Here is a 23,697-nt window from a genome sequence, read left to right on the forward strand (position 1 = left end):
TCAATAGTAGACAAGAGTATTTCAGTCATTTATAAAGTTCCACATGGTGAGTTACACTGTAAGACTTTTAAATGGATGCTGTGAATGTCCATGTATTTTACATGAACTGCAAAGGGCAGGTAAAGGCAGTCTTCCAACTGACTTCAGACCCCTCACCTGCCTGCCAGTTCTTCCTTGCAGCAGCTACTGCCATTACTTCAGTTCTGTATTTCTTCACCCCATTCTAGCCTGAAGTACAAGTCTTCCTTCTTGTTTCAGTACTGTTCTTCATGCATCAATATTCTCTTTGCCACAAACTAAAACTCCCCATGTACAAGCCTGTTAAGTATTCTCTCCTCAGCTACCTTAAAAGCTTGTTCCATTTACTCATCACTGGTACATAGTGGTAGTTGTGCAACTTGGGGGGGCAAGGAGAGGGAGAAAAGAGGAGGGATTGTATGTTAATCACAAATATGCCTGAGATATACTGAAACCTGAAGTTGTGACTCCTGCTTTTTCAGTTTCAAGATTAGTTGTTAGCAGTTCAGTTTATGCACTGTAATTATCACAGTTGCTAGAAGACAGGATAACAGCAGTTATCACAGATGCAAGCTGAGCCTGCCTTTCCTCCCCCAGACATATGTACCTCACACACTTGAGGGGAGCAGATTGTTAAACAAGTTGGGAAAATTTTTGAAAATATCTCTGAACACTAGTCAAGATCTTGTTATTAATTTAGGGAAAAGAAGTGAAATATGACAAAAGGAAGAAAGCTCCTCTTAAGCTGCCAACTCACCAAGCCAGAAAAGACTGAAATGTGTGCCAAGCCCTTAAAATTCAGTAATTAAAGTGTGACAATAAAGAAAGACCGAAGAGCAAAACTACTTTGTATTACTGTTATTAAAAAAATTTTTCTAGGTCATTTTTAAGAGCCATTTAATGTCACCTTGCTTCTTCCATGGCATTTTGCTTTTTATTATTTATTAATTTATTAAAAAAACTAAACTTTATTTAATAAAACACTGCTGTAAAAATGAAAGTTTAAGATTCTATTTTAAAATAATTCCTATCTAGCAGTCAAGGTCAGTGTATCTATTACCTTGTACATGTACTTAATATGATGAAGTCACTTACTTATGCCCATCAGCAGATAAGCCATTCTTTCATTGTCATAAACCCAACAGGCTCCTTTAGTTTTACACTCATTAATATCCCACAGAGTACAACTGTTGTCTATAGCAATACCAAACAAAATTGGTCCAGGAATAGTACCTAAAAACCACAGAAACATGTTAGAACATTTGAGTTACTTGGCATAGTCTTACCTTGTCTTAATGCATATAGCAAAATGCCAAGCTGGTGGGTAAGATAAAATGGTATAGCCACACACTAAACATAACATTTTAATCAAAGTCATTGGGCTCATATTACATAGTAAGTGTGCCTCTTCCATTGCTCTCAGTTAATAGGTAGGATTCACAGAAGGGCAGTTAGTTCTTTATACAGCTCTCCGTTTATCAGGTAAGAAGTTTGTTCAAAGACTTAAACTTCTCATAACTTCCTCAGTTTTCATTGGAAAACAAAAGATTAAAATTAGGGGAAAAAGCAGCTAATCAAAGAAGCAGGATTTTAACTGAAGGAAAAGAAGTAATTTTCCTTAGATCACATACACTAACCTGTTCCAAAAGCAGAGAACTAAAAATATTATGTTAATATGTACAATTATACATTTTTTCCATCCCTCAGATGTAGCGAAGCTTCTAGGAAACATTTCATGTAAAATGAGTAGTGTTTAAAATTATTGCAGCACAGAATTTACTAGATGTGTGATTTTTTGTTACAACAGTGCTTTATAAACAAGAAGTGTTTTGCATCCAGGTATAGCCAATTTTATTATAAACACTCTAGATACGTCACTGCATGTATACCTATCCTACTCAAGGCCTAAACTGTTCTTGAGCTAACAGCAGCTATGTCCTCAATACAGCTCTTCTGTCTAGGACCCCTGTGTGATTCCTCAAGTCTAACAGCATAAATATCTTGTTGGTAGCAATGCTGTTAGTTGCTGCCTTCTTCAGCTGCAGGCAGTACAGGCAGTGCAAAAAGTTCTCCTATCCTCTGCTCCACAGTGCAGTCAAGAGTTAAGACTCTGCCACAGACATCTTAACTTTGAGTAAAATGAAACCAAGAAGCTCTCATACACCACTTAACACTACCTCCCAGCTAATTTCTACCTGTGAGGATGTTTACTCTTGTTATGCTTTACTGCTAGAATGACTTAGATTAATTGGAGTTTCAACAGGTACAGACCTCACATTGCTAGATATTTGCTCTGACATGGTAGGGAATGGCTGCAGAACTAAACATTGACATAAAAGTTTACTCAGTAACTGAGCCTTGACCCAGTCTTGAATTACACATGACATTTAAGGAGTGTCGAAAACAAAAACAAGAATTTAAAATGTGCCTGAGAAAATTCAAATGAATGGTTCAGAGAACACCTACATTTAACTTTATGTTTTATTTAGGGTGATTGACCTGTCTTACTGAGATCCTAGAGATGCTTAGATTTAGAATTCAAGTAGTAGACTTCCCACATAAAAATTCAGTAATTTATATGCAAGTGTCTACAATTTCAATAAAAGCTAAAATTAGTCAACAGAATTGAAAGGGAATGAAGAAGACAGAAGACTCCACCTATCCACTTAAAATATACTGGTATGGCCACTAAGGATACAACTGTATGAGACAGTGCCACTTTCTTTTAATTTCTGGAACTTGAGATCTTAACTACATTAAGCTGTTTTGTATTACACTTTTTCTTATCTCAACTTTCAGAATAGGCTTCATTCTGGGGGAAGTGACAGCAGGTGCCTTTTGCTGAAAAAATGACAGTTGCCTGTATTTTGTTCATGCCGGTAAGTACAAGAAAGACTACAATGAGCACGCAAGCCCTATATAAAGAGGAATTTGAGTCTAGCTGGCATCTGTCTTATAACAAGTGTTTTCTATAAGCCAATGACAGGGTGCTTCAAGCTCATCTGAAAGCTTCTTAATGCATTATTTTTTAAGTCTAGAAAAACATCAAGTAAGTAGATTGTTCAGAGGCAAGTGTTTCAACAAGTCATACCCAGTAGTCGTAGAAACACTGACTGTACTCCAAGAGCAAATGAGCGCTGTTTATCTGGCACACACCTGTAAACAAGATTTGCAGTTTGAGACTTGGTAAACAAGTTTTAACTGTTCCATTTCTCTGCTTTGTCCCTCAGTGAATATGCTTTGTCTTAATATACTCTTTTAACCTGTTAATTGCAGAGGGTTTTAGAAATCCAGTGTGCAGAACAAGTAACCAAAGAACTTCAAGAGGTGTTTTGACAAAAGATAGAAGCACCTCCTATAGCTCATCAAGGAATTTTAGACTGAATTAGTTTAACAAAACAGTACAAAAAGTTAGCTTACCAGCAGCACCCTGATACACTGTTCAACACTTTTTCCACAGAACCACTGAGGATTTAAGGACAGTGCTAGAATGCAATCCTGAGCTACTATTCCTAAAGCAGCAATACATGAATTGAGACTAGGCTTCAGCACAGCACAAGCCATTGCATTTCCCATAACCTTTACATATAGTCACCTGACCTTACAATTAATCAGTTCTGGCCTATGCTATACAAATCAATATATTGATTTAACAACTAGCAGAATTTACCTCCTTACCTCCTACGCATTTCTTTCAGATACTTCTCTAGCAACAAACATTTTATCCTGACAGTGTCTTAAAGATCCTACCATAAAGATTAAATACAACCTAACTTACCTAATTTATACAATCTAGTTTCAGCACTGTTTTCTTCAATAAACTGTATCATTGAAGCACTGTCAGTGCTAAAAAAGACAGTATTTAAATATTCAGGAGTTACTCCCTCATTCTGGAGTATCTATTAGGATTAGCCATAGAAAAAGATCCAAGATGCACAGTTATCAGCAGTCACTGTTAGGATCCCCCTATCCATAAAGGCAAGTAAAGGAAGGAAATTGAGTTTTGCATAGTGTGGGTGGTTATTTCTAGCACTAGAACACTGTCAAGAACACGTGGGTTTACACTTGAAATTGCATGAAATAGGCTCACTGAAGAGATACTAGAATACACTGTAGCAACTTACCTCACATTTATCATTTTTTTGCACATTTAAACTGCTTTACAGTCGTCTCTTCCATAAAAACTGTTTCAGCATTTCAGTTGAAGTGTACAAGGATTCAAGATTCCAAATGTTATTGCTTAGAATTATCTAAATAAAACTATGTCAGCTCAGTTTTGAAGATAATGCAACACTTCACATGATTCTGCCACCATACTAATATGACAAGCTATTAATTCCAGATTTATACCAACCCTGAACAGGAGGCTACTACAAAGCATTGTTGCAGTGTATCACTCCCCTCCCCAACCCCCTGCCTAGAATATTGGAAAAAGAGCATCTAACCACACCCTTCCAAAACATCCTGTGTATAGTACATTATGCCTATGCATCATGAACATTTTCTCTCTAGAAGTATTAGAGGTACAAGTCAGATTTCAACATAAAGTAAAACACCTCTACTTTCAGAATGACACCACATATTAAAAAAATTTATCTAGCTTTCACGCATGAGTCTCAGTGATTTGAAAGACAGTCAAACCACTGGTTAACAGCCACATACATGCTGTCACATTTTATATTAATGACTACCATACATACAATATCAGTATCATATGAACGGTAGTCTGCAGTTCTTGGCAGACCACAGTTTTGCAAGTCAGAACTCTGAACTGAAACAGGAATCAAAGGTTGAGAATGAGACTGATTGCTATTTTGTTCTTCTAGGTACAGTCTGAAATCCTGGCACTACTGATACACAGGCTAGTTGAGTATTTTCTTCAACCAAGCACACAACACATTTATTCCTTCTTGCTTTGACTAAAACAATCAGGAGTGCTCCCGCAGAAGAGGGGTTTTGCTACAAGCAGGAAAGTTTTGGGTTGTTTTTTTTTTTAATAGATTCAAACAGTATCTACTAACCAAATGTAATTACAGAGATAGCAAACAGTGGTATGACTGTTCTCTGCTTCAAGTACTGCCTGCTTACTACACAAAGTACTGTAACAGGAAATCCCTTGCACATTAGTTTAAGTCCACGTTCCAAAACAAAACAAATTAGAGTATTTCACCAATGTGAGTTTTCACAAGAACAGTACCCACTTCTCAGCCCAAAAAACTTACCTGAGAATGGCCACAGTTGTTGGAGTAACAGCCATAAATGTAAAAACAACAGCAAAAAAGAAGAAGGTCAGGAATAAAGGTAAAAATTTGCATTGTGTTGGACATTTCCCAGGGACGGCTTCATAAAGAAAGTCTTCCGAACCATTTTCTCTTTTTGGTTTCCCAATACAGGAACAGTTGTGGTACATCTACAATTAATTTATAAAACAAAATTCAGCTGTAAGAATGACACTAAGTGACACTAATATGATAGATGTTCATTGGGTCTGCATCTCACTGAATACAAGAATAAACCCTGACTTTACAGTATGGGAAACAGTACATTTCCTGATAATCATATGGCACTGTAACTCTCATTTTCAAAACAGATTCAGCAGAACTTGACTGATCCAGCTCACCTGAGCAAAAGTTATTTTTGGTTTTGTGATCTAAAAAGACAGTGATAGTCTCCATTTTGTGTGGAGCAAGTTTTTAGGTACAAACATTAAAAAACCCTTAAAACTAAGGAAAATTTTATAGTCAAAGGAACGACATATGCAGTACACAATATTACATAAAAACACCAACAGAGTAAGCCTTTAAATGCTAACTTTTGCACTCAAATCTTATTATGAATGAGTGAACATAACACCAATTACTGTATACAATTAAGAAAGGGCAAGCTATATTGTTCAAAACAAGATTTTTTTATATCTATATATATAAAAAAAACTTTCAAACAAGTCACCTCTTTGAAAACATGAAACACCATGGAGGGTGTCAAGGGTTAGAGGAAGGAAAGAAATGTCCTTTTTCTATTTCTCTACATGAGTCTGGTTTCATTTGCAAAGTGTAACTGCTCAACAAAGGGTACCCAAAAGCTTCAGTTCCCTTACAGCAGATGGTATCTTACATGGTTCTCAAAAGTAGTTTTCCCAATACTGAAACAAGCTAATGTGAACTCTTACCTAGTTTATTAACCAAACCTGCTGATTATTTCTGTACAATTCAGAAGTCTCCAAAGAACTTTAACTCTGTTGACTACTTCAAACTGTATCTTTAAACAGGGTTCATTCTTTTGTTTCACATCTACTTGCACCACTATTTCCTCAAGCCTTATTCTTCAAGCTCAGACAATACACATCCAGTTACAATTGTAGCAGAACAAACTGGAAACCACAACAGTTCACATTTTTCAGAGATGTTGGCAAGTCCCAGATCACCTAGCTTGACAGTCTTGGCTATAAACCAGGCTGTTTTTTACACTAGTCTGTACTTGACAGAGAGGTGAACTGTACTATTAAGACTTAAGCAGGAAACAGAAGCAGTGTTGGACATTTTTTTGTAAGCAGGTGAACAAACTGAATAGTTTTATGCTCTTCATCTAAATCCACACAAGTTTGTTTTCAAAGAAAAAAAATAATATATGTCAGTGAAGTGTGAAGCTTTCACAACAAAAAGTTGTCAGTCTCCTACATTTTCTTCTAGATAATACCTCCTCTCATTTGCTATTGTTCTTTTCTGATATATAAAGTCCCCAGAGGCACCCCCTGGTTCAGCTTGCTTTCCTTAGGATCTTCCTACACTCCTCCCACACCCCTGCTCAAGAGTTTGTTGTACTAGTAGAGACAAGCACAGAAAGTCTCTCAGTTCTGGGAAGGCTCAATAATAACCAGCCACTTTCATGGCTTACCATTCCTACATCAGGCACAACTGACATTTGAGGTTTGGAAACACAGAAGCAGGCTGCCATGCATACAATAAACATTATATTATGCTTAAAGATCTAGATAAGAACAGTGGCCAATTTCTGCTTCTCTGATTGTCAGTTCTGTTTAAAGTACGTTCCAGTTTCATGTATTTTCAGCATTAGAAAGTTTAGTAGATGTAACATTCACAACATAACATGCACAGTGAGAAACATACTGTGACTGACCAATAAACACCTACAATGGAAGAAGGCTCAGAGGAGATTAGAAACGGTGATGTGCCCATAAAGCTCATGGAACAATGCAGGCTGCGAGTGACCACAGCCATTGCAAAGAAAGCTATGCAGAAAAGAAACAGTTTTGTCAGTTGAGCAGATCAACTGGTTGTGTAAATGTTTTTTCCTGAGTTCATTAAGAGAGTGTGAAAGTCTCCCTAGGTTAGCCAGACCAGCATGGGAGAGTGGGGCTCAGTCTACCACAGAGTATAAAAAGCCAGACAAGTAGCAGAAGAGTTTCAAAGAGAGCAATGGGTTCGAGCTGGCTTCAACCCATGTATGCCTTCCCAACAACTGGGGAGGCCCAGCATCATGATGGTGAGCGTGTGAGAGACCAGTAATGGGAATCATACTGCTATTGTGACTGAACTGCGTATTGCAATTGCTATATGTTGCTAAGCATAACTTACAAAATATACTGAAAATACAATACAAACATATCACTGCTAAATCACAAATCTTGTGTAACATCAACTAGCATCAAATAAGTAAGTTTGACATTAAACATTACACCTCCATAAGTGTAATATCTAAAAGGACCTAGTCAGAGAGTATTGGACTCTGACACATACCAACATTCATCCTACTTAGACATGTATTTCCAATCCACACCAACCTTCCTGGAGTAACTAACACCTAGATTCAGATATACTGTGGTTTCCTGTCATGCTAAGGGAATAAAGTTTTTGACATAGAATGCATTTTGCAGGAAACCAGAACAGACCATGTCAGCTGTCTTCAGAGCATAAAGTACCTTTTTCACGTTGTTAAAAAGCTGTGATGCACATCCTGCGAAACAGGGAGAAAAGTACTGGACTTCATCTCTGCCACAAACTGGGTAGTACATAGAGTGCAAACACCTGCAGTCAGCATTGCATGGTGCTGTTAAGTTATATAGCATGCCTGTTCTGAAAGGTAAAAGTTAATAGGCTTTTAATAAAGCAATTTAAAACCAGCAGATATGTAAATAAGTAATGCAGTATTTATAGGATAATAAATCTCAAAATAATCAATTCAGGTGATTTATGCACTTAATTGTTTAAAAATAAGCCACGTTCCTAGTAGTTACAACTATTTACTCTGTACATTTTTGTGCTATTATTTTTGTTTTATTATTTTATATATTTTATTATTTTATAATTTTTGGACTATTATTACTTCCACAGATTATTCCTCCAATTTCCATTCACAAAACAGATGACAAAATTCTGTGTCCCAGCACAATTCTTGTATCATCTCCTCTTTCCCACGCACTTATACACTTGAATTTGTTCAATTTACAGTTTTAAGAAAAATGCAACACAATTAAAAGTAGTGTTTGGTATTGTTTATTCTACTGATCATATTCCATGGGTTTTTTTTCTGTTTTGGATTCAAGTCCAGTTGCAAACCCCCTGCATTTTTTACTATTTTTGACACTGCTATACAGACATCTAGATTGTTCCAGCACCAAGATGACTGCACATGCTAAACGGGAAGTGCCATGACATACAAAAAGTCTTATCACACCTAAAAGGACTGTAAAGATTTTCTCCAGCTGTTTAGGGAATGAAGAACAGAGTTTAATTTAACTCTTGCTTACTATAACTACTGTCAATTTAGGCATTTACTTCCAGTATAGGCCATAGTATGGTTGTATTTTAAGTAGTCCCACTATATTATTAGTATTAAAAAAAACTCAGTTTGTGATGTGGGGAGACCTTCTTAAGATAAAATTGGAGAGCATAAAAATTCCCTTTGATTTTCTGACAGTAGTGCGTGTAGTAAGTAAAGAAGCTTCACAGGTTAAGAGTTCAGTCAGCTGAAACCAGGATACTGACACTGCCAGTAGTTTAAATATTGTAGTGTAAACTGAAAGTTCCAGATTCTTTATCTAAAAGTCAAGTTTCTTAAGAAAATTTAAGATGGTCACAAATATTAAGAGGAAAAATAATTCACCTAGGAATTAAGCTGATAACTTACATAGAATTCAAACTGCACATGGAATATTAGGGACATCATAACTACCTATATACTAGATTTGGTTGTAGTACAGTTGAACCCTACTGTTATATTAGTTCATTCTTCAAACATGGAAGAATCAAAGTTAGTTTGCACTGGTTTAAATCACTGCAGTGCACCATAAGCAAATTCACTAACTAATCACAGGTTTGTTCATACAGTACCTTGTTAGCCTATGAGGCATGTCAAACCTAGAAGTATTTAATCAAGTCAATGGCAACATTTGTCCTGTTTACAGTGCAGACAGTGTCTCTCTTCCCTGACCTACAGAGGGACTGAACCTTTAGTTATGCATGGTCAGAGAAATATTAAAGTACAGAAGAAATACAGTTTAGTGAAATGAACTTTTGTTCTAACATCACTTTTCTAAAGAAGCCTAGTAGATGAGACCATTAAATGGCCTTTAAAAGCTCTAAAAGTTGGGTATTTTTTCACAGCAAAACAAAACAAGGAAAGGGGAGGAACAGAACTACAGAAATAGTCACTGCATTTCTGTTCCTTCAAGTTTGCAAGGAAATACTGGGCAAAAGAAGTTGGCAAAAACAATTCTTTGAAGTGTTTATTAGATGAAGTAAACCAAGTTAGTTCTGCTTATAGCCTAATTTAGTAATAAACAGTACTACAAACAATATACTTCATTCATTAACATATGAACTCAAAAGTGATCCTGTACTCATGTGGTTCTGGTACTAAACTTGCAAAAGCTTTCCCCACCCCCCCACCTCCAGGCTTTTTTTCCAATAGAAAGAAAATGCTTGCCATGAAGGATTTCTTCAAAATCTCCACAAAAATGAATCTGCATCAATTTCCAAGACAACTCTCAGAGTACTCTCACAATTTAGTCTTTCAGAAGCATTTGTTCAATAGCACAAGCAGGAGTCAGACACTTGGCTATCCACAAGCTTGTAAGTTTATTTAAAAAGTTACTACAACATATTTTAGTTGCTTATTTCTTCATGGAAAGCAGTTTCAAAACTGGCACTATATTACTGCAACTAACTATTCTGATGCAGGTCACATGTTCAACAAACTATAGTCCAACACATAACAGTGAAGAATCATAGAATCGTTTAGGTTGGAAAAGACCTTTAAGATCATCCAGTCCAACCATTAACCTACACTACCAAGTCTACTCTAAGCCAATCAAGGGTAGACTAGACTAAACCATGTCCCAAAGTGCCACATCTACCCATTTTTTGAACACTTCCAGGGACGGTGACTCCACCACTTCTCTGGGCAGCCTGTTCCAGTGCTTGACTACCCTTTCCGTGAAGAAATTTTTCCTAATATCCAACCTAAACCTCCCCTGATGCAGCTTGAGCCCATTTCCTCTCGTCCTATCGCTACCTACGTGGGAGAAGAGACCAACACCCACCTCACTACAACTTCCTTTCAGGTAGTTGTAGAGAGCTTAGACAAAACAGAGCCATTTTCTATAATGGATACTGAGTGGAGAGAATTATTTCAGGATTGGTTAACTCCAAATTGCTGTAGATAAGAGGTCTTCAGCAACAATTAAACTACATAACTGCCAAAGTAACACAGAACTATTAAATACAAGTTAACTGCATTTAACTTAGGACAAAAATCAATTCAGCTGTAACTTTTGTCAGCCGCTCATTATGGACCTGGTATAGAAATATGGATAGCTTCACATGCTATTTTCTATACAACCTCTTCAGTATTCAGTTGCTATGTACAGATTCTTTTGCTCAGTATGTAACTATAAACTTTCTACAACCAGAGTCTGCATCCTAGTTTTCACAGGTGTGAAAGTGTCCACAGTAATCTCACAGCTAGCATTTTTTCAGATGCTGAAGCAGTGCCACGTTTTAAGTGTCAAATGTCAACACTGGCCTTTGACTATATTGTCAATTGATACAGCAAGTTGTAAAGTCAGAATCAAAATGAGTGGTAACTTGGGCTTTAAGGACTTTTTTTTTCTTTTTCCAGTCCCCAGTGTATGAAATTTGGTTTATTAATTTTGTATGCCTTCTGGAAAAGAAAAGACAAATGAATGGTTAAGGTATCATGGCATTAAATTTCTACTCTGTTAGAGAACTGGAAGCCTGAATGTCTTCAGTCACTACTGCCTCCAAGCCCTCTGAATTTCTGTCCTGTTAACTTAATGTTATCTATTTTACTGTTTTCACATTTACCTAAGTGAGACACCTGAAAAATATCTGGCTAGTCTTTCATGTCACTCTTTGCATTTGGGGAAAACTTTGTAATATTTGTCAGTTATGTTTATGTCAATTATTCCCTTAAAGGACCCAGGAAAATTAGTAGCCTTCATATTCTGTGACATTTGTACACTTAGTTGTCTCCATGAGTAAGATGCAATTTTCCTGCATTCTTCTATTTGCTATATGTTCATTTTAAGTCAGTCAAAAAGCATGATAAATATCAAGTGAAGAAACCATATAAGCCTAACTGTTGATAGATATTTATCTTTTTTCCTAGAAGTATTACCAGTTGCATGTGCATTAGAGGCTACAAAACCAATTTCCCCCCCAACCCACCTTCTGCATTTTCATGGTGCACTTCATCCTATTGTGTCAGTAAAGTACAAAGATCCTCTTCCCCACCCTATGTAGGTTCAAACGCCTTTTTATGCATTGGAGCATAACTTACAGATTCTGCTTTTGTACAAGACAGGAGTACCTAACCCTTTTCTAAAATGGGGGATTTGAGGAAAACAAAGTATTGAGAAGTTATTCATCCAGTTGCACAGCATGCTGCTCATGCTTATAGTTTTTTCAAACAATAGCCAGCACTCCCTAGCTACCAGCCTACTGGAGTTATTTTGCACAACAGCATCTGGCTCTTTGGCAGACCCTCAAACAGCTGGAGTTGCCTCTGGCTCTGTCAATTCATGGCATAGTAATGGACCACTTGAGAGCACAGTTTTGGCACAGCCAGCTGCCTTACTCCTGCTTTTAAACACTGCTCATGCTACAAAAATGTGTACTATTTAAAACTATGAGAACTGAAACATTGTAATCTTACTGTTAATTCCTTAGTAAGGCATGATTGAGCATTTTACGCAACACAGTGCCTGTGCTGGTGATTTGATCACATACATTCAATGCTGAAGTTTTAAAAGTGGACCTAGAAATGCATTCTCTAAAGAATGCTTATCCTTGCAGAAATTTGTTTTTAATCTTGCTTCATTTTTACTGTCACTTTTCTGACGTTTTTCCCCACTGCCATACTGGTTTCCAAAGCAAGCTTTTTCACAGCAACAGGAAGAACATCCATCCTAGAATTTTTATTACAATTACTACAAATACCTAAAAATGAGTGATAGACTGCATTCTCATCAGGAATGAGAATTGTTTTGTTTAAGGGAAAGAAAAGTGCATATTGTATAGGAAAGACTTCTCTAAACATGTTAGTCAAAAATATTTTGAATTATATTTCAGTTAACAATGTTACTCCACCTATTTTATTCTTCAGCTTGGATCACTGAGCACTCTCTGCATTAAATTTCTACCCTCTATCAGCCATTTTACCAGGAAAAAAACAAAGCTTCCTTTGTAAATGGAGGCTAGATGTGCTAGAATGTGATGCTACAATAATGTCTTTATTTTTCTAGGGAAAAATTTGCAATGAGTTTAAGTTGCAGTGCACATCAGTGGTCTCATGAAATTGTTGCACATGGCAGACTCCTTCCAGGAACAAACTGCCCAGATTGTCAAGAGTTGGTTAATAAAACAAGATACAAAAGGCATGGTACTTCTACAGAGATAGAAAATTAGCTATAGTCAATACCATGGCTACTACACCTAGAATAGTTACAAAAGCCAGGATTTTTTTGTCAAGCAGGTCCAGTCTGCTTAGAACATTTTGCAGCATTTTCTTAATCATCTATTATATAAAGATTCCAAGAACAAGGTTTTAGAGTTCTGTAAAACATTTCCATTTCATACATCAAGGTAAAATATGACATTTTTAAAGGTTTTGTATTCTGTGATGTAGCTTATTTATTTTAAACATTAACACCAAACCCGAGTGCATTAAAATATATTTACCCATTATATGTTTCAGAGACACCTGCGAAAGGTTCATTCCCACATTTAGCAAATAAAAACACTGTGTTTAATAGTAGGGCCACTGAACAAGTGCCTATCATGAACTTGATTATGCTTTTGCAATCCATTTTGCACTTGGAAACCAAGATGCCACTTATGATTTGGCCTAGTGCTGCTGCTGGAATTAATACAAGCCCTAGAGGAAAACAAGATACCAGCAATTACACAAAAATGCAAGATATAATTAGTGAAGCAATTTAGAGTGCAATTTTATGTTATGAAAAAAAAAATCACAATGGTTACCTGTATCTTAAGATGCAGTCCATGTGATGTCATTTTCAAACCATCCCACCTGAATCTGTCAGCGTAAGTAATTTATCCTACCCTTGCATTATCTTTACCCTTTCCAGAAGTTCAGCTTGGCAGTGTAATTTATGGTTGCCCAAAACCCAAGTTCAACACAGCAAAACTAGATTACTTAAGAGTACTACATACTGGGCAGGAATCTCTGAACACCAGTAGACCGCTTCATAGAAACATGAAATGCTCTTTCATTGCTTCAGCATTTTTTGCACATGTCCATGTTCTTTGTTACACATTTGTGTTATGAACTTTTTTAATAAGAGAACATAATCACTGTTATAAAAGAGACAGCACAAGATACAATAAGGCATCTACAGAAATATTTTTAAAAGTCTAGATCAGTGGGTCAGTTTTGCTGTCATAGTCCATACAGTCCATAATGATTTATCCTCTTTGCAGTGCTAGGACTCCAGATACACAATGAGTATGTCTTATATGGCTAATATACAATACAACACAGAACTCAGTGTAACTTGCACTGAGCTGAGACAGCTAATTTCAAAGACAGTTCAGGTACAGCAGCAGAACTGCACAGGCTGCAGATGCCTGTAAGTCAAAGGTAGTTTAAATAGTTAACGTGGTCACTGGTAACACTTAAACTAGCTAGCTCAATGTTAGTTCAGTACAGCTAGCTTTCAATGTTAGTGTAGGCATTTCTTTAAAGCTGTACATTTAATTAACACTATCAATATTTTCAACTCAAAAAGAAGTTCAGACAAGGTCTACAGACAAAAAAGGAACATTCAGTTTTCTACTTCATTACTGATTACTGTTTAACAATTGAGCATGTATTCCAATATGTTTCTATGTAAAACTTCCAGAGACTGTTTTGAAGCAATAATGTCTGAATAGCGATAGTACTATCTAGCATAATCCAGGGGAGTAAGTCATTTAGAAAGTCTCTCCCAAACATATTTCTGTTGGAGAAAGAGCACTTCAGCTAGCATATGTTCATATTGCAGCCCTATACAGCTGAAATAATTTAGCAAGATATGTTCCAGAAATATTAAGTCTGCCATATTGCAAGCATCTGTTGGCCTAGCTGCCTTGATCTGGTTGCTGTTCTTCAGAAGTAATTATGTCAGAATTAATCATGTGACACTACCTAGTGTGGCTCTTCCATCAGATTTCCTATTTGTTTCTCCAATATTCAGCTTCTCATAGCCTTCCCCTGTTCTACCTATTACTTCTGTATATCAGATAAGTGACAGTAAGCCAACTATAGAAGCAGTTACACAACAGTTTTATAATATATCCTGATTAGCTTTTTTATTGTAAGCTCTCACTAACATTACAGTAGAATTGAAGGGAAAGGCCAAGTGAACCCCTTACTTGCAGTAAGCACTGCTTTTTTTTCCAGCTGCCCTTCATCTTGCTTCCTTTAGTGGGGACTAAGGCTTAATGCTCCTTCAGCTGATTTTAAACAAGAAAAATTAAACATTTTTCACCAAGAATAAGAAAGGAATAAATTACAGTTTCAGCAGCACACAAAATTCTTATTCTACTTTGAATATGAGTATTGAGTCTTCTGAACTTAAAATGAGTACCTCTGCACCCTTGATGAATTAAGCACCAGGATTTCCATAGGGCAGGCAAGAATAATATAAAAATACTGTTTCTGCTGTGAAAACTGAGTTTCATATAAGCATATTCACAAATACCTCAGACAAAAGATGCCTACATAAGCTTCCACTTACAATGTTAGAGGTGTTCAGCACAATATCTTTAAAATTTAAAAATGAAAAGCCACATTACCTCCAAGAGTTGCTGAAAAACTTGATGTCTTTCCAAACTGATTTTCTATAAACTTTGGTAGAAATGTGGCAAAGCCAGTGGCAACTAAAGCTTCTGAAGAACTGGCTATTATTAGACTCATAAGCACTGGATTCTTTAACAGTATCTATGGGGGGAAATTAGCATAACATTCAGGAAATTATGTCACTGTCGCATCATGTAAACTAGAAGACACTATATTTTAAAGTAGATACTTTCATGTGCACCTTCACTAATATGCTTTTCTTGCTTTAACAATCTTAAGCATCAACAAAATTAATATGCATTAAATTATCAGTAGCCCTGGAGACTTCTCTATCACAACACAATAAAGAAGCAATTACCTTTCTAAACACTTATGTATTACACGAAAGAATTTAATTTCTCAGAATGTATCAGTTTTAGTAAACTCAAGATTTCCTTACCAGGAGAGCCATGGGAAAGTCTTTAAAACTTTTTCCAATATTCTTCATCTCAACAAGTACCTCACTTCCATCATTATGAGCTTCAGAGATTTTTTCGGCCTGTATTTTTGCTGTTCCTACAAATAGGCATATTTATTGACAATGAAAACATTTAATTATCTGTGCTCTTAAACTCAGAAATGGCATCAAAATAGGTGTTTCCTTTCCTTGGGAAAACTAGCTCAGACATTGTAAGTCTCCTTTGATACAGATTTGGTTCATTGGTACAGATCCATAAAAGGATCAATAACATTGCTACAGAAAGAAAAATTTGGCTGAATGCATCATGCTTCCATTCAAAGGCCTTGACTGTAAGAAGATACCTTCCTATCCCTAGGAAGGGATATCCTAAGTATTTCAGAGTATCCGGAAGCCCATTCCTTTTTTTTTTTTTTAAAATCATCCTCACATTCTCCCCAGTTCCCTACTTCGTTATTTCTTTTCCTCCATCATTTCTCTTTCCAGATAAGCATAGTAAGTTCCTTTAGATGCTCTTCCAAGGGACTCCTAGGTAGTATCTGCCTGAACAGAAATTATATTAAAATTACTCTTTTTAGAAGATTGCTCTGGGATACTTTGATTCATGCTTTATTGTTCCACCCAAAACAATAAGGCAATAGAGTCAAAGACAACAATGCATTGGTTGAGTCAATGGAATTTCCTTATGATTCTTGGTAGGCAAAACAGCAGCTTTAAATACAGTCCTGGGTGCTTAGCTGAAAGCATCTTCCAAACTTCGACCATCAGTTTCCACGCTCTACCTGTTTCCAGTCTTACTGTACACCATTATGTACACAAGATGCCCCCTCCAGCCCATTCACCTTGTTTTAAAGGCTACATATTGCAAACAAGGTATTTATTATCAGGTTTTAGCCTGAGACATTTAACCAAGAAACAGAATCAAAGAGGAATCAATCACTCAGTCCAACAGTCTATAACCCTCAAGTATAAACAAGTCTCTCTTCCAAAGTAGTACATTATTGTTAAACATTTACCTGGTAGGTGTTTTGGAAAGCATGAAAAAGGTATTATAAGAAGCCAAATTGCAAAAAAGCATGCAAGAAATGCTATCCACCATGCTCCAAGCCAACGTGGGTCATCTTGATCCATCTTTGTGCTGGAAAATAATTTGAAAAAGCAGGTTTACCATTCATGAATTCAAATCAGCAATTTCAGATGTCAGTGAGCTGGAATTTTTTTTTTTTTTAAGTACCGATATAACAGAAAGCCTTTGAATACTGTCATTTTCTTGTTTTCTACATGTATTAAATTTATTGTTTGCTTGTTTAAAGCACATTCATTAGCTCTATTATAACAATATTGCATTCTATCAAATATAGCTTTCAACTCCTTAAGCAAATTCATTCTGATTTAAAGGCCACTATTCGGCCCTGATTTCAAGATCCTGTAGCATTATTAAGATACTGAAAAAAGCTGTTTTTAGAAAGAATCTTCATGATCAATGAGTTATGTGAAAGCCAGTACAGAAGTTCAGAAAGCCATTGCATTGATCCGAAGACCCTAAAACACAGGAAACAGAGGTGTAAATGAAGTTGTTGGTTTGGACAGTAGTACAATTTATAACATTATTTTTTCGAATAGAGCTCTATCACCCAACTGGTAGATTTTCTAGCAACTTATTCCCCAGGAGGTAAGTAGCAGTATCCTACCCCTCATATCCTACCTCAGGGAAACTTTTTGCACAAGAAATCAATAGTTGTAGTCTAACCCTAAATGAGCAACTATTCAAAAGACAAAGCATTTTCTGTTAGTCAGCTTTAAAATATTCAATATCTCAAAAAGCTAGAACTAAGTATTTTCACTACAGAGAAACTTTTACACACAATGGAGTGACTACTCAGTGTGGGAAGTAACTCACCTGCTAGAAGCCCTTGTAAATGCAGCTTGTTGCCAAGCTAAAGCAGCTCTTGAAAATGCAGTATTTTCCAAACAAAAATACTCCTCACATGGAGGAAAAGCTGAAGATTTCAATAAGAATTATTAGGAAAAGAAAACAGAAAGCAAAAGACTAAGTTGTATCTTGCCTTTCTGGGATCTGGATATCAATATAAATATTAAGTAGCTGCCCTCCTAAGACATAGCCAATAGCAGGACCCAGAAGTGACATGGCATAGCCAATTCCTAGAAGAGAAAAATACATGAAGTTCACCATACATTTTTAAAGCTTGCTTTTAAAAAAATTCCTAAATCAACTTTAGACTAAATGGTTTCAGCAATTCAACCTGTTCTTTCACTGTCATTACTTCAACTATAGCATGTAGAAGACAAAATTTGTACTTGTCCCTCAACAAGAAAATTTGTAGCTCTCATTAAAAGCTGCAACTCAGAGGTTCAGCAAAAGACACTTCATTGACAGCATCTTTTTGCATTATTAGACTGCCTTTTGCATATCTTGTGCCTACAGTCACAGGCTAGCTTGTGAAAAAGCTTCTGAAGTTAGGTTGTTACAAGCATCAATTGTTAGTAGTACATGCCTACAATCTTTAAGAACCTACTTTTTTATTTTGAGTCTTAAGTTGATTTAAAAACCAAATCTAAAGATCCTCCAAAACCAGAAGCCAGGGTTCCATTAAAACTTTTGACTGAAGTAGTATCTTCCACTTGAGTTCACTGAGAACTCAATCATATGAACTTCCATTTACTGATATGAGCCTTAAAATACAAAGCCAGGGCTCCTGACAGTTCTAAAAAACAAAACAAAAAACCCACAAACCACCATCACACAACCAAAGTCGCAAGTGTAACCATATGTTACTAAACAGCACTTTTAGGTCTATCTATTTTTTTTTTGGCCTTAGGACAAGATTTTTTCCATGTCACAATAGCCTCCCTGGCCTACCAGCCAGATTTCTGTGGCACTTCAGCTCTGCTGGCAGGAGCACTGTCTCTGCAGGTAAAGGCTTGCAACTAATAGTAACTAGATCTGTCTAAATAATTGGTAGGACATGCATCCTTACTGCTGATATCATAAGCTTTTCCCCAGGTTGAAGAATATGGATTTCTCATTTGTTTCCAAAGTGGTACATCCTGAGTACTTAGTATTATTTCACTCTCTTTAGACATCAAGAAGGAATGTTGGGGGGGGGAGCTGGAAGGGGTGCAAGAGAGGGAAGGGACACAGAAGGGGATGCTCAAATATCAGTAAGTCAAAATAGAGTTGACATATCCCAGGTCTTCCTGTACTTTGGAAATAATGACATGCTCATAGGATCTTCCTAAATTAAGTCCACATGCATCCTATAGAACTTCAAGCCTGGCTTAGAAGGTGCCTATTTCCTCCTACAGACCATTCAGTTTAAGTTACCATTTGGAATTGCTTAACATTTCCTTGGCTTTACATGTAGATGCCTCAGTTCAGCAAGAGGAGAACAGTCCTCATGAAAACACACCCAGTTTCAGAAGAGAAAGAAACTACCAGCTTATGAGTTGCAAGCTTATAGGCTAAGATGCCAGCAGCTATTTACAGACACTAGCAGAAAGTTTTAGGGTTTGTTTTTTTTTTTTGCCACCTTGCACAAGTTGTCTTGCATTAGGCAAAGCAACACAATATATATTAAATCCTCAAATATATTGCATAAAGCAAGAAAAAGTATTAAGGCTTAATGTAGCTACCTGTCCACTCACCTTCTAGTTTTGTTATATTAGGCAGAATACACTGTTCTTCTGAATTCAGCAGTTGTCTACAGATTGCACAAGCATTAATTTCTTGTAGTGGTCTGTTATGTTTTAAGTATGAATGCTGACACAATTCTCCTGAATTATCAGGCCACTTCTTGATCCCCTAATCATGCAGACAGCCCTAATTCTGCTCTAATTTATTTCACTGGCCTCAGAAACAAGACATACTGCTAAGAATTAGTATTCCTTAGCCTTCAAACAGCCCCACAGTAAGACAAACACATTCTCCATGTTTGTAGGCAATCCCTTTACTTTCAATTAAGGAAAGATACTTCCCATATTTCCTGCTGAAGTGCCAAATTTGTATGTGGCTAGAGAACTGCATTGATCACATGATGCATAGGAATGTCCCTGCACCGAGGGTACAGCCTACTGTTACAAGGTAAATAAATAAAATTGATAAATAAATTCTGAATAAATAAATTCTGTTAAAGAATACAGTAAGGTGTGGCTACTGACCTGATGTACAGTAGTTTTCAAAATCTGTGACAGTAAAAAGCAAATTTTTTTGCTACAACTTATTCTGTTGTTAACAGGCAGGTTACACTAACCACTTAAATCACTTTCAGTTACTGACATGAAAAAACAGCAGGAGAGGTGCACAAAGTAGCCTTACCATGCTCTGCAAAATTACTATTGAAAAGACTTGACACATAGCAGAGTAATAACTAACTTGCACAGTAACTGATATAGAAACGCTTTACACACATAAGTAAACAATTACAAGATTGATTTAATTAGAGGAATTCATAAAAACATTTGTTAGGCATTGCAGTCTATGATCTACCCAGACAATGTGTTATAAACAGTTTTAAAAGTTACCTATATAAAGGGAAGACTTGTGTTTTGGGACACTATCATCAATAAAAGCTGTCCCCAAAGTATATAGTGGAGTTCCTCCAACTCCCAGCAGCAGCTGTCCCAGGATAAAGACATATAGATAGTTGGGAAGTGAAGACTTTTTGCTGGCACTGCAAGTGAAGTTAGCAGAGCTTGCTCCTGGAATTTGACACGTGTCTGAAAGACAGAGACAGCAAGACTTTAAAATTCTGTCACCCAGCTCATCACAGTCCAACTGAAGAAAAAACTGTACTAAAAGTTAAACTACATATGAAGTGCTGTTAGTGCCAGGCTCCCATTTTAATTTTCAGGCCTATTAATATATCCTATATGACAGTGCCCTAACCTTCTATGATATCATATCCCCCAAAAGGAATACTATCATGGCTTGTTTTTTGTTTCCTTACCAGAAAGGAAAGATGGATGAAATAGCCTTATTAAAACATTTTGGCTTGTTGAAAGCATTATTGGCCAGATGTATGCAAATCAAATGGTCATTGAACAGGTTAGTGAATACTCCTAGGTAAAACACACTTCATTTTGTTCTTGTACCTTATAGTGATCCTGAGAAGCACTAACAACAACTTCCATTCTTAAGTGACAGAGCAGCCTGAACAACCTGAGGAAAGTTGGACTGCTGGAGAGGAAAGTGCAGTCATGAAGTGTCATAAGCAAAGATAATACTTCCTTTCTCAAACACCATTTTGAGAAGTATTACCCTAAAAACAAACCACTTAAAAACCCACACCACTATCTCTCAGAGCACACACTGCCATATCTCCAGAATGAGAAGTTAATGTAAAGCCTCTGTACTTGTCCCCACACACAAAGAGGGAAGCAGAGGTAGCCTACAGTTGCAACTTCTCCTGTAACGTTTGGCACTATGAGGAGGGAAGAGAAAAGAGGAAGTGAAGACAGAGTATGTTTTCTCTTCTCCTTCCTCTTGCTATCACTGCACTTTCAGTAGCAGACAGTTCCAAGTGACAAGATCAAAAAGAGGAGCATTGTTCTTTCCAGGTTTTTCCACAGAAGAGCATACAACCCTAAGGAAGAGGATAAACTCCTAAGTAGTGGAAACAAGCCATACAGAGCAAATATACGAAAACACCCTTCAGATCAGATGAGTACACTGATTAATTCTCAATACTTTGCTACAAAATTATTACATCATTTTCCTCAGGTCCTTTTACATTTGAGAACACTTTTCACTTAAGCAAACAAAGGGCAAGCTTGTCCACACTTTGGGCTCACAGGACATAAAATACAAGCAAGTGCTTGCCACACAGCAGATATTTAAATTAGAACTGTCTACACTGATGTTATCATAAATGCATCCATGAGTTTCATCATGCCTTTCTCCAGAAGGAAGGGCACCATAGTGGTGATGGAATCACGTAGCACACAACAGGTGATTCAGTGCTGTTGCACAGAAACTGGCCAACATGAAGTGATGGGAAAACTTCACTTCAGGAGGAGTCATTAAAGTTTTCCATCCTTTCCACTTAGGAACAATCCTCATTTCAATGCTATACTGAAGCCACATGGGGAGCACTTCATTATGAATCAATACTCTGAAAATTAAGGTTTTCAGAGTATATTTTCCATTTATTGTCTATCTGCTTTCTTTAGCAATATTCCTCTTTTCTGCAGGAAATCACATCTTAAATCAGGTCAACTTTGTACTATTTACATGCACAGCATCTAAAATTACTGTAGAAGGACACCATGTCCTACCATATCTTATTAACATACACATATTCATGTACAGCACGTATATAGTATATACCTGCAGCTGTAAGTTAGCCTCTAATACCTATTGGGCAAGTCTAAACCAGCATTTTGTTAGTTATTTTATTGTAGTACACAAATAATAGTATCTTGTTAAAATATACACATCAGAAAACAAGTAATGTAGAGCAAGAAGATGCCATGAATTATGTTAAATGACAAAAGTGTAGCCTGATTTGAGAACTAGAAATAGCTTCATGAAATAAGCAGATTACACATGGTAATGGAAATGAAACTCTAACAGACTGAGGTTCTTCATTAATCCCCATCCCCAACCCCAATGTCTCAATTCATATCAATCTAAAAGCCTATGGCATTGTATAATTAATTGATTATAGCCTCTCTCCTTCAGTTTTCTAGCTCTTCAATTTATATGCCCTAGGCAATTTATCCTGACATGGAGATGAGAGAAGTTTATCACACTGGTTTGTTTTCAGAACCACATAATCAGGTCTAACTACAAAATTAAGAGAACCATCAATATGTGCTTTAATACAATCATAATCCTTTTATTTGCATAGGGTATCAGACCTCTTTTTTTTTTTTTTAAAATCAGCAAGTGCACACTGAGTGGAGTCATGGACCAAGAAATATTTTAAAAGCAAAGACAATTTACCACAAAACTATGAGATTAGTTTAAAACCAGCATAAATCAAAACTGCCATCAAACAACCGTTTGCACCCTCTACCTCGGCCATTTATGTCATCCCCTTCTTGTACAAGTCCAAGGTTTAAGCAAATTGGTAAAGTGACACAGGTTAAATCTAACCTGGATTAGATCCACAAGACTCTTTGCTGCTGTCATAAGAATGGTGGAGACAGAAGGTACTGGCTTTTACATGATCAAGAAAGTCTAACCGAGATAAACCAAGCCCTGGGAGAAGTTTAAGATGGGTGGTGGACCATTTTTAACTACCTTCTCTCATTAAACTTGTTTTCCCTTCTAAAAGTCAGTGGATTAGACTTGCATTTTAAAGAGCAGAACTGTGTTAAAGGCAACACAATCTAACAGAGTCAGTGATTATCAACCTTCTTGCATGCTTTAATCTAACACATCTACCTGAATCTAAGTTATGTAAAGATCAAAATATTCCCAAATATCTGTTGCAACATACTAGCCAAGAAGGCAGAACCAATTGTGAGGTGCTTTAGCAATTACATTCATTAGAAGTAAGACAGGTCAAGACTCGTTTTACCCATATCTTAGAACTGCAGCCAGTAGGTGTGGGGGTTTTTTGTCCTTTGGGGGGGCAGGGAATAAAGAGAGTTGTGAGGAATGAGAAAGAAAGAACAGCTTGGTTTCTATTCCTTTTTTAAACTTAAAAATCTGTCTCACCTTTAGGTCTTGAATGGGAAAGTCACTCAAAGCATCAGTGAACATGCTGAAGGAAGATGAAGTTCTTACTTTCTAAAGGCAGATGCTGCAGTATTACAGAACATCTAAGTGGTATAGAGAAACAGACCAGTGTAGAGAACAGCAGCACTATCCATTATTCAACTAATCAGATAGTCTCTTCAGAGAGCAAAACCAA

The 23,697-nt window shown here is 36.7% G+C and overlaps 1 protein-coding gene across 1 annotated transcript in view; it reads right to left on the reverse strand.

The window, feature by feature from the left end:
- The window catches only part of LOC104038161 (solute carrier organic anion transporter family member 4C1-like), a 32,835-nt gene that overhangs the window by 174 nt on the left and 8,964 nt on the right, over window positions 1–23,697 (reverse strand). Inside the window, exons 3-12 of the mRNA XM_075726839.1 lie at window positions 20,360–20,554; window positions 17,884–17,980; window positions 16,834–16,955; window positions 15,800–15,915; window positions 15,357–15,501; window positions 13,239–13,434; window positions 7,958–8,111; window positions 5,241–5,428; window positions 3,110–3,174; window positions 1,114–1,251 (exon numbers count right to left, since the gene is read on the reverse strand). Coding sequence (XP_075582954.1) covers window positions 1,114–1,251; window positions 3,110–3,174; window positions 5,241–5,428; window positions 7,958–8,111; window positions 13,239–13,434; window positions 15,357–15,501; window positions 15,800–15,915; window positions 16,834–16,955; window positions 17,884–17,980; window positions 20,360–20,554 — 1,416 coding nt within the window. The remainder of the gene's footprint in view (window positions 1–1,113; window positions 1,252–3,109; window positions 3,175–5,240; window positions 5,429–7,957; window positions 8,112–13,238; window positions 13,435–15,356; window positions 15,502–15,799; window positions 15,916–16,833; window positions 16,956–17,883; window positions 17,981–20,359; window positions 20,555–23,697) is intronic.

This window comes from Pelecanus crispus, chromosome Z (assembly GCF_030463565.1).
Source record: "Pelecanus crispus isolate bPelCri1 chromosome Z, bPelCri1.pri, whole genome shotgun sequence".
NCBI lineage: Eukaryota > Metazoa > Chordata > Aves > Pelecaniformes > Pelecanidae > Pelecanus > Pelecanus crispus.